We start from the raw sequence: 11802 nt of genomic DNA on the forward strand, positions 1-11802 counted from the left end.
GTGGGGGGCGGTGTGACAGAATTAAAAGACTCAGTAAAGTAAAGACTCACTCATGTCATCCAGTGTCTGAGTTCAGAGTGAACAATCAAGGAAAAAATTCACCTCTGGGCATTTGGGACCAGGATCCAACTAAACAAACACACTTTAATGCCCTCCAGTCACAGTTTATCCACAATTCATCCTCTCAAATCTTATTTCCTCCGCCTGGACTTGAAAGCAGGGGAGGAAGAGTAAAAAGAAAACAGGGGTTGAGGCAACAGGTGCTTTAAATAAATGAGACCCAAAAAAGAAAAACAATCAAAAGTGGGGATTTAATGAAAAGCTTTAGTGGCTGAGTCTGTTGATAGTCATGGAAAATAGAGAATTGGGCAGGCTGACGTGGCTGAAAAGCAATATTCTGTCTGTCTTACACACAAAATTGACAAATTAAAGGAAAAATCTCCACAACTACAGTAAGGCCTAACACCTTGCTACAACACTTGGAGTTTCCTTTAATTGTCCTAGTGAAGCGAATTCCTTACTTTGAAGCTCTTTTTAAAATTATGTCAAATAATGGTGTTTAGTGCAGCCCAACTACAGTGTGTGAGTGCAACAATGTTCCTATATAACTCTTATATTTAGCCCTGCTTTTAATTAAATTTGTAAGTAGAATAAAATGCAGGGTAAGAGTCCTCCTTTCATCATGCTTTGTACATTCCAACTGTGCCACTGCTCTTGTAAACATGGAGGGTAAAAACACTCCAGCAAAAGATGCACCTGTGCGTCTTCTGTTGGTGCACTTTAGAAGCTAAAACTTGCTTTAAAATCATGTACTTGAGATAGATTTTCAGGTCACAGGCAGAAGGGCAGAGCGGGTAAGAAGGCATGAAATGGGGAAACGACAGAAACCTTCAAATTCTCTGCAAACATCAGAGACCCTCTCCCCGAAAAAACAAATGTACCACAACTGAAAGCAAGATTTCTACATTTACATACTTAATTAGGTACACCTGTTTAGCCGCTAACCAGCCAGAGGCATGTAGACATGCTCCAGACTACCCACTGAAGGTGATGTAAATGATTTTGAACATGGTATAGTTATTGATGCTAGACAGTATTTCAGAAACTTCTGATCTGCAGGGTTTACAGCGAATGGGCCAAAAAAATTTATCCCGCTTTAAGGCAATTTTACTCCGGATGATACCATTATTTATTCAATAAACATCATTTTGTGTTAATCAAGTTTTAAACTTGAAACTTACACTGATTGCTGGAAAGTCTGCTGGCCATTAAACATAATACAGCTTTAGTTTTAGGGTACTTTGTCTTCACTTCTCAGGTCCAGAAGCTGTGCAGCCAAACTTCTACAGTTAAACCTGTGTTGATGCTTCAAACTCAGGAGCAGTCTTTAGATGAGACTTTTTTTCTTTTTTTTCCTGGTGTGACATAGAATTTCCAAAAAAAGCGGGGGAAAAAAAATCTCTTAACTGAAGTGAGAGACTTTTTTCACCAAAGCACCCCAGCAGGGGTTATCCCAGGTGCTGGTCTCTGTGACCTCTGAGACATCCTGTCACCTCTACTCCACATCTGCTGTTACATAAGGTCCTTCAGCCGACCTCAGACCGCTTATGGAAAGTTTTTATCAAGTCGTTTTCTCAAACCTTTCAAAATATAATCTCTGACTCAGTTTATTTCACCAGATTTTCAAATTACAGCATTATTATGTTTATTTTTGCTGTCATTGTCATAAATCACCATGTTAAATACTGACATCAATTTTATACTCTTACATCACATTTTATACATTTACACTTAGCAATTTAAAGCAATATGTGTATAAAACATGTAATCTTATATTGACGGGCTATTATAACGTAAATATCCAGGACATGTGGTAATGTGTTTGTACAGTCCCGCACATTATTTGGACATGCAAAAATATTAAAACTAATTAAAAACACTGTGGAAACTGCTGTTTTATCAATACAATAGCCTACAGATCTCTAACCTTACTGTACACCTGTGTAGCATCAGTAAAGACAATGGGGACCTGCATCACACCTTTCTTTAGCAGATACCACGTGTTGTTTTCCAAAATAAATAACCTTACAAAAACCAGATGGTGCTTGATTTTTTCTAACGTAAACTTAAATACAATAATTATAAAATGACTTAATAATACATTATAGTTTCTTTGATGTAGAAAACATTAATTTTTTTATTTGTATTTTTAAACCTGCAAATGTTTTGTTTTATTTTAAAAATGTGCATGTGTACAATAACATATTCGCACAGTTGGCTCTCGGGGCAGTATTTACTTTTAAGGGAATAGTATAGTATGTTCTACATCTTCAGTTTGTTTGTTGTTTTTAAATGTAAATGATTAAACAAAACATTATGCATCAGTTGGTAATGGATGATTGTATTGATTTGTAAATGACTTGTCATGAACAACTCGAGCTTATTATATAATATTATTCTGCATTATATTTGTAACTAACTAGACTCACTTTTTCTCTTAAAACACATTTTAGAGTCAAGGTGAAAAAAAGGCAGATGTGAAATGTAAGAGTGAGGTCAGAGGTCAAAGGTGACACGTCATATTAAGAATACACCAGCATCATTTCCTAATTGTTGCCTTTGACCTTCAATCAATCCATCTTTTCGAGCTGTCGTGTTTGCGAACGCTACCAAAAACACATGTTTTGCATGCTCCTTAATTTCCCCCCATTTTCTTTGTGAAATAAAAATATGCACATTTGTATGTCAGCCTAACACGCTCCTCTTTTAGCCTCTAAATTATCAGCCCGGATTGCCGCCCCACCGGCCCCGCAGCAGGTTGTACTCCCGGTACAGGATGTAGTCCTTCAGCCGCTCCGGCAGCGGCACGAAGCTCATGAAGACCTGGGACCGGAGACGGAGGCGGCCGAGGCTCCGGCGGATTCGCAGGCGGCAGAGATGCTGCAGGCAGCGGGTGTTTTCTGAGAGAGCAGCGGAGGAAGTGAAGGCCATCGGTGAGTTCAGGATTTTCCCTCTGAGCTAAGAGACAACATCTAATTTCAGTCACCTTGCAGTCTGCAGATGTCCGGCCACTGCTTCTGCTCCATCAGAACCGCCTTCAGTTTGGAGCACATGGTCACGTGATCCACGTAGTCCAGCAGGACACGAACCACGTGGCCCGACAGGTGTTTCAGCCAGGAAACTGTGATCACCTCGCAGAACTGCGCTGACGGACAAACGGAAGAGCTTTTATTTTATCACTGAAAACAAACAGAGAAGGTTTGCCGTCTGAGTCATGATTACCTTAAACCTGTGATCTGGAGAAAGGAAAATTTGGCTTTTTGTGGAAAGTACCATGTTCCTGATCGTTTTATGTGTCCTTGGAGAACAATTAAACAAAAAAAAAAAGAAAAAATCTACATATAGACCTAGTAGTTGCTTGGGGTTGGAGTTTTCACTGATGATAAAGAGGCTGAAGTTCCAGCAGCTTGTAGTATAAAGAACAACTTTATTGATTGACATGCGTTTTAGCCTATTGCCTTAGGTCATCAGCAATATATTGCAGACAGCACTTAAAAACGACATGTGTGGGGTATACTTTAAAATATACCTTAAAATGTCTGTCCTTTTAGAGAAAAGTGTCACATCTCTTTTATTTAGTCTAGAGCTCATTTAACAAAACTTGACCAAAGTAGCTTAGAGACAGGCACATTTACATTCCAGGTCTCTTAAAAAAAACAGTTTTAAAATACATGAAAAGCTCAAAGACTTGTTTTATTGTGTTAACTAACTACTGTAGATTGTAAAAATCATGGTCATTTAAATAGTCATCATTAAATGTGTTCATGATTTTCAAATTGATGATTCATCTCATAAGTCATGGTACACTGCTCTCCCCTACGCAAACTGCCCACCTGGGCTCAAGACTGCCATGAACTGAAAACTGCTAGAACATTAGCGTGACTGACCACAGTGAAGTGAGTTTTAAATAATTATGGGCTGACAGGTTGTCAACCAAGAAAGAAACCCCTGCGCCAAAATTGACACTTTCAAGCTCAACTGAAATTTGTATCTACCCACATGGACAAGCTAAATACCTTGTGGAGAAAAGTTTTATGGTTTGGGACTGTTGGACAGAATAATAAAGAGGGAAAAATACTTTCACACTCTTCAACTCCATTTCTAATACAGAGCTAGATGGTTGAAACTTGGACATAATTGAGTCTTCCAAAAGGACAGTAATGGTTTTGGGATGGATGAAGTGGGTTAACATTAAGTTTCAAATCTGTATGTGCACTTCGACCCTGTGTGGATAAGAGAAAATCCAAAATGAATTCAAACTTGTGCAAGTCATTAAAGATTTATGCCGTACAATCATTCCACCCTGGAAAAACAACAGTTCAAAGAAATCATGAAAAGCTTGAAATTACCATGGCATTCATTCCCATGATGTGTGCATAAACTTCTCACAACTAGTAGGTGAAGTTGTGTCAGAAACCTTTATCTCATTTAACACTGGTGATGACTTCGACTGATCATAGGACTATTTTGGTGGTGAGATTTTTAAATATCTTGGCTCACCTAGAGAAACATGCAGGTTTTACTTCCATCTTTTATGTACAGCCTACATGTCACCTTTTATATTACCATGGTGTCTTTGATCACACTGTCACTCCATCCCTCATAGTCTTCAGGGATGTGGGGTTTGTTTCCATAGGGACAGTCAAAGCAGCGCTCCACATTGTAACCATAGTTACACAGCATCCTGAGAATCACCTGACACACATGACATGAAAACACGATAACATGAGTGAAGCTGTTGAATCTGCAGTAGAGATGTAGTGAATAAAGACGGCGGCTCACCTCGTCTTTGAAAGCGTACTGCAGCGCTGACGGGAAGTGAGTCGTGTTTATCCTGGCGTAATAGTTGACGTTGGCTCCGAACCGCAGCAACAGGTCCATCAACTCATAGTTGCCCATGCGCAGTGCAACCTAAAAAAAACAGAACGCTGAATCATAAACAGTGGTATTATTTTCTTTCCTGATGAACAGACCCAGATTCAACCACCCAGCTCAGGACATTGTACCAAACCTTTAAGGAAGCCACGCCCACATCCACAAATTGAGGTTTTGCTTGCATATTAGGGAAGAACATTAGGTGAGATATCTGGGTGTCATCCCAGGAGGAAATTTTAATCCTCAGATAGTCAGTGTCATAAATTTCTGGCAAATTTGTTCATTTTCTGCATACATTTATGATGAAAATGCCTTTTCTAATGTAAAGAAACCACATGATAAACACACGCTGGTATTCTGCTGCTTCTTTGATGTTTTAATTTGAGAAAAAAAAGCATGTGGAGGGCACATGCCCCCCACCCCACCCCTGAGATCAGCACCTGTGCTTGCATTTGTACCTGCAGACATTTGACCGGGTCCTGGTTGGTCATGGCTCCGGCCTCCAGCAGCAATTTTGCTGACGGCATATCATTATTAGAGACGGCAAAGAAGAGAGCTGACTTCCTCTCATCATCGTAGCTGCGGCGAACCCAGGGGTGGAGCATGTAGTTGGGGTCGTACCCTGCGTCCAGCAATACCTGATAGGAGTTTGAAGATGAGGGAACATCCAAACTGGGAACTTTTGCACGAGTAATAAAAAGAAGTCATTCTAACATGATGATTTAGCCCCAACAGACCCAGACATTTCACACTATGAAATGAAGTTGCTTTGTTATATTGTCACCAACAATCCCTCATTTAGGAGAAATCTCTCTATATAAATGGTAGAGCAACAAACACATGCTGTTTACACCTACTTTTATTGATTATAGAAACACCCATAAACACACACACACACCTTGATGCAGTTTGTGTGTCCTCCTGCAGCAGCTGAGTGAAGGGGACTCATCCCACTGTCATTTATGTCCCTCATAGAGGTGACAGGAAGCAGTAGTTGCAGAGCTCTGACAGCAAACACACAAAGATACATATTTTTCATGCTTTTTGATTTATTTGCCGAGTTCAAATAGTGTGCAAAAGACTTGAGCCACCGCTCACTTCTTTACCATAACCTGCTAAAATGGGAAACAGGTGCAGCGATTTACTGAAACATGTCTAAACACACATGCAAATATGGTAAAACACTCTGTTCGTACAACTCCAATGAGCTTGAAAGTCAGAATTTGATATGAAGAAGAGTTCTTCTTTAGATGTTGGATGCCTTTTGTTCTGTTCTCTGACCGTTGCTGATGACTGCATTAACCTTCAGTCTGAGTAAAATAAGACTACCACCTTGGGTCTTGGACCCATGGTTTATGAGTTTTGGGGATGTTTATGGATTGTCTTGTTTTGTATTTTTCATAATCTTGTATTTTGGTTCTGTATCCTGTGTTATTTAGTCTTCTGTTTATGGTGTTCTGTTTACATTCCTGGGGTTTGTGTTGATCCCGTTTCTGTTCCTTTAGCTGCCTGATTGCTTCAGTTGATAATACGTTTTTGATAACCCCCTTAGGTGTTCCCATTCTGTCCCTCCAGTCTTGTCTCTGTGTTATTTCCTGTCTTATTTTGATAGTCTTTTGTCTCATGTGAGTTTGGTTCTACTTTCCTGTGTTTCTTGTTTTTGTTTTTCTGTGAATTAATAATTATTTTAGTTTTTTCAATTATGAGACAATGAGGTGACAGTGCTTTTTCTATAGTTTTAAGGATTTATATCTTAGGTGTGGTTTCTATGATAATTTATAGCAGCATTTCTTTGTAATGTGGAAACCCTGAGATGTTTTTTGCTTACATAATCATAAATGCATGCTTTATTAAATGTTTTCAGAAGACATTTGAACACTTACTCCAGGTGTCCTCGGTGAGCGACACGGTGGATTGGCATGTGTCCCGTGTGTTTGGCAACGTTGGCATCGGCACCATATTCCAGCAGGAGGCTGATGACGGCTGGATTACCAGACGCTGATGCTTCATACATGATGGATGCCTCGTCCTGTGCCTGAGAGAAGACGTCAGCACCTGCAGGACAAGCAACATGCTTTTAAAGCCATGGTGTGTTTTCTTCTCATTAACCCAAGATTAGTTTCTTTCTCAGCTGAATCTAACTCTGACAGTGACTTTCCAGCATCTAATGGACCATTATCTAGTTGAAGCTTCTATCACCTTTCTTCAGCAGAATCTGCACCACCTCTAGGTGACCTTCCTGAGCTGCTAGAGCCAGCGGCGTGAGGCCATAGTGGCTGCGGGGGTCGGGCCTCGCTCCGGCCTCCAGCAGCACCTTTACCATCTCCATTCTGCCCAACCGTGAGGCCTCGTGGAGGGGCCGACGGCCATGGCAACCCTCCTGGTGCACGTTGGAGCCACGCAGGAGCAGCAGCTTCACCAAGTCAAGGCGGTCTAAGCGGATCGCTGCAGACAGGCAGAATCGGACAACAACAAACATCACAGAAAAAGCTGTGAGTTAGTGTCTGAATCGGTGTTAGATCTTAGTATTGAAGTCTGGAAATGCCATGCATCTTACCCACAAATAGCGGCGAGTCCTGGTTGTCATCCTGGATGTCTGGGCTGGCTCCATGTTTGAGGAGGAAGGAGGCATTTTCTATAAGACCATGTTCTACTGCGAGGAAGAGTGGAGTCTGACCTCGCAGCGTGCAACACTTCACTGAGTCTGGGCCTGAAGCTGGAAAACAGGTGACAGATTAGTTTAAATAAAGGCCATCATCACTTACCACACATCTGCACAGATACACTGAAGCCGACACAAACCTTTGTACGTGAGCTCCAGGATGCTCTGGTTGCTCTGAGATGCTGCTTCGTGAAGAGGCGTCCAGCCTCTGCTGTCTGCCAGTGAAAAGCTCTCTTTCTGTCTGACACACAGATCCTTCAGGAGCTTCTCATTACCTGCAAGGATGGACATTCATACAGAGTCTCAGTCTGCAGCATGTAAACATCAGAACCACTTTTTGTTGTTTTATGTGAAGTATACTGTGGTTCAACAAATATATGTCCTCATAGAAAGAAAAATGAAGAAGAAGAACAAAACAACAATGCTGGTGCCTTTAAAGCACTCAAAGTCATCTGCAGCACCAAATTAACAACAAGGACAGTATTAAAACAGGTTTAAAATACAGGAGAAATGATTAAAAACAGATGGTAAGTGGTAATAAGTAATAAGTGGTAATAAGTCCTAAAGACAATGTGCAGAAGGTTGTGTTGGGTCTGAAGCAAGAAGGAGGAGTCAGGAGAAGAGCTCAAGCTGAGCGTAAGAAACAGAAAGATGAAGATATGCAGGAACCAAATCACTGAAAGGTGGATACTTGGTATGTTGGGGAATGGGGAGTCCATGAAGCTGGATAGGATGGTTAGGTGTAAAATGATCAGCAGACAAGATGATTCAGAGACTTTTAACATTATGGGAAATATGGACCTGACAACAATCCATACAGACAACAAAAGGGTGTATGTTGGAAAGTGAAACCTCAGAGCTAATGAGAATAACTTGACTTTTATTGTGACTGGGCTGATTGAGCGTCATCCAAGTGGTGATGGCCTGTAGGCAGGAGGTGAGGAGAGGAGGTGGCACATGTTTTTTTTTTTATGTGCCAGGGAAGAAGATGCAAATTCTTAGCATAAGAACTAAGCTCACTGATGTTGTTCAAGCAGTCACATGCTAGACTGCATTATGCCAAAGTCTTTTTCTTATTCCAGTTCTGAAAAAGAAAACAAAGCTTTAGCTTATTTTTTTTTATTATTTAACAATAAAATCAGAAGTGTTCATCTTGTCTCACCTTGTCTAATAGCAGTGAAGATCTTACTGATGTCTGCAGATTCTGAGCTGCTGGAAAGAAAAAACAGAACAAAACAAAACAAAAACCCCACCACACTCAGTTTCCATCTGTTTTTTCTTTTACTGGCGCTATGTGATGTCAAAGAGAGCAGATCTTGAATATGGCCACATATCAATCACAAGAAAGCTGCTTAAACAAATTTGTTTCAAACAGAAAGCAAACTGAGTGGTTCAGTATTATTTTAAAGAGTGAATCCTGCATATTAAGGATTCCAAAAATAAAAAACTGAAGCTGAATATGAGCACAACAAGTTCCTTAAAACATGGCAAACATCTGATTTTTCCAGGTATCTGCTGGACTGACCTCCTGTCCTCCCGCGTTGTGGCGTTTCTGTGCATCTCCTTCTGCTTGTTGCTCTCCAGCAGACTCTGTTCAATCATGTACTGAGTGGCTGCATCATCTTCATCATCCTCATCGTGAATGCCGAACCGATCAAGCTCCATGATGCCAGAATAAATGATCGCGGTCAGACCAGGTGAATCCTGCGTATTTAAATCGGGTCAGAATTTAGTCAATTTCTACTTCCTGATGTTGAAACCGGGCTGCTGAATTAAAGAGGTCATATGTTCATATTAATGGAAAGAAACCTACACAGGTCATTCCAGACACCAAAGACGAGCCTTTGGCCATGGCTCTAAGGAGACCTTGGATCTAGCTTACTTTTCTGAGAACTTAATCAGATTACTTAATCTGTGAAACCAGTGCAAGAAATTTAGAAGCAAACACTTTGCTCTTTGATTTTGTAAAATAATAAAAAATAAATAAATAAATCATCATTTACATTTAAAACATGCAAGATTCGACTCAAGCTGTGGACCTTTTATTGAAGGTCATCCATCTGTCTACTGTCAAACTAAAGCTTTTTCACAGTGTTAACCTTTCACATACACTCACCTTTCTGTTTATTAGCAACAGCTGTATGCTTGCTTATTCATGCAGCATGTGGCAGCACAAGGAGAAACTGATAAATCTCAGTGATTTTATGGTACGACTGCTGTGGCTGATCTGGAGTTTTTCTCCACAAAAAGTTGTTTTAACTCAGCTTTCCCTTACATTTTTCTTGTTTTGTTTGGCCTCAATGTTCAGTTTAATTATTGATTTTGTCTTCTGAGAATCCTGCTTTTGTCTGTCTGTGAGCTAAATGGAATTTATGGTATTTATATAGTACCTTTCTACTCAGCGGAGCACTCAATGCACTTTTTACTGGAGCGCTCATTCATCCGATCATACAGCACTTTTATCTATGCCTGAGTGCTTTCTAATTGTCTGATTAATGCATCAGGGCAACTTAGGGTTCAGCATCTTATACAGGGACACTTTGGTACACAGCTGGAGGAACCACTGAACCACTGACCTTCCAATTGGTAGATGACCCACTCTACCACCTGAGGCACAGCTAAATGTCTTATATTTTATTATTGTCTTCACCCTGCATTAGTCCCAGTTTTTTGTTTTTTGTTTGTAAAAGGCAAAAATATGCCTGAGCCCAGGAGCACTGACATTCAATGACGTTATACAATGGAATCTTTTGGAGGTCATTGCAAAAGAAAATAATATTGGAGCTGTGGAGGCTAATATTCCAAGAAAAAATATTCAGAGTTTCAGTGACTAAAGTGTTAAAATATGGGAGAAAAAACATTATAGTCATAAACTGATGTGGTCTAAAATTAAAGGTTCTTATCTAAGAAAAATACTCAGAACAAAAAGCAGCAGGAAGTGCTGTGGAGTGATTGTTCCAGGTCTGTGTTTTTATTCCTGGAAGTTCTTGAAAGTTCAAAATAATCTTCTGTGTCCTCAGGAACACAGATTTCCTTCCTTTTTATTTGTTTGTTTCTGAGTCACCTGAGAGCTGAAAATTGGTGCTACTCAACACATTATGCTCATTTTCAGACACATCGTTATTTCTGGACTCCACTCACAGATCAAAATAATCTTTGTTTAGCCTTTTCTTGGCCTTAGTGCATCCCCTCCAGTCATCACCTGACCGAAACAAGTTGTTTTAGCTCTTCCCACTTTTAAGCCAAGTTTCTACTGATTGGCTGCCCCTCATTAATGTTACGTTTAAAAGCCACAGCAGGTGAAGTGTCTGCGATGAGCATATTAAGGATGCCTGCTCTTTGTGACATCATAGAGAGCCAAGAGTTGAAACAACAGCCTGGAACTGAGTGTGTACTACAGCGTGAAGCAAGATGCTCAGGAGACAGGAGGCCTGAGTTCACCAGACCAGTTTAAAACTTTAAAGTAAAACCATCATCTTTGGGGTCCTTAGGGACTAGTAAAAGCGCCATATAAATACAGGCCATTTACCATTTACCATTGTAGGTTTGTGAGCTGACAGATCAGATGTCACCTGTTTCCTTTACCTTGTGGTTTGGTGTTGGGTTGGCTGAGTCCCTGCAGATTCAAAGTTGTTGTTGCTGAAAGCTGGCAGAAGGAGAAGGAGGAGGTCCGTGAAACCAGAGCTTTATGTCCACACGGGTTCTCTCGATAAAGCTCCACAGCTTCTGTGTCCTTCAACAATATATGTTCATACAGCATGACTCCAAATACACACATGAGATTTACTCACCAGATTAACACATCTGCATCAGAGGCGTCTCACGTGTGTGACAATCCTGCAAAGCTCAGGCTCAGGGCCTGTCATGTTTCCTCTGTGCAGCTACAACACTCTGGCTGAGAGGACGGGGATCTGACACCAGTTACTATATTTACCTGCTGTAGACAGACAGCGTGACACTGCAGGGTGGTTAGAGCTGTTTACCCTGACACACTTCCACCCTCCAGTCTGTTTGGTGTCTGCTTCTCATTGTCAGCTCGTCTGCCTGATTTTGTTGACAATTTAGAATTAAAAAAGAAACTGTTGACACAATCATCAGAGTTTGCCTGAATTTTGTTATCAAATTATCCCAGTTTAAAAAAGCCCAACACACACCTCAGATTTGCCTTTTTTATTTTTTTTAAAGAAAACGTTCTAAGCTGTGTT

The 11802-nt window shown here is 40.5% G+C and overlaps 1 protein-coding gene across 3 annotated transcripts; it reads right to left on the reverse strand.

The window, feature by feature from the left end:
* Positions 1–41: 41 nt before the first annotated feature.
* On the reverse strand, positions 42–11471 carry asb14a (ankyrin repeat and SOCS box containing 14a). Of its 3 annotated transcripts, XM_082533813.1 has the most exons (14): positions 11389–11471; positions 11183–11243; positions 9123–9301; positions 8760–8809; positions 7738–7872; positions 7493–7651; positions 7135–7380; positions 6819–6990; positions 5834–5939; positions 5394–5573; positions 4843–4971; positions 4627–4755; positions 3047–3200; positions 42–2960 (listed from the first exon to the last, which is right to left on the reverse strand). In XM_082533813.1, exons 3-14 carry the CDS (start codon positions 9260–9262, stop codon positions 2782–2784), a joined length of 1779 nt encoding a protein of 592 aa, XP_082389939.1. In that variant the 5' UTR covers positions 9263–9301; positions 11183–11243; positions 11389–11471; the 3' UTR covers positions 42–2781. The 3 variants fall into 3 exon arrangements, with proteins under 3 accessions (XP_082389939.1, XP_082389940.1, XP_082389941.1); XM_082533814.1 differs by lacking the exon at positions 42–2960 and having other exon boundaries at positions 3085–3205; XM_082533815.1 differs by lacking the exon at positions 42–2960 and having other exon boundaries at positions 3088–3239.
* Positions 11472–11802: the final 331 nt, after the last annotated feature.

The sequence above is a fragment of the Aulonocara stuartgranti genome (genome assembly GCF_965226115.1).
Source record: "Aulonocara stuartgranti genome assembly, chromosome: 5".
NCBI classification, from domain to species: Eukaryota; Metazoa; Chordata; class Actinopteri; order Cichliformes; family Cichlidae; genus Aulonocara; species Aulonocara stuartgranti.

Bases quoted from the DNA above. Each gene is read 5' to 3' on its own strand.
- asb14a (XM_082533813.1), bottom strand. From the start codon at position 9,262: ATGGAGCTTGATCGGTTCGGCATTCACGATGAGGATGATGAAGATGAT. The intron at 5,940-6,818 runs GTAAGTGTTCAA...GTTTGCTGTCAG, and splicing joins GCTCACCGAGGACACCTGGA to AGCTCTGCAACTACTGCTTC. The intron at 2,961-3,046 runs GTGACTGAAATT...CTGCTCTCTCAG, and splicing joins GGACATCTGCAGACTGCAAG to AAAACACCCGCTGCCTGCAG.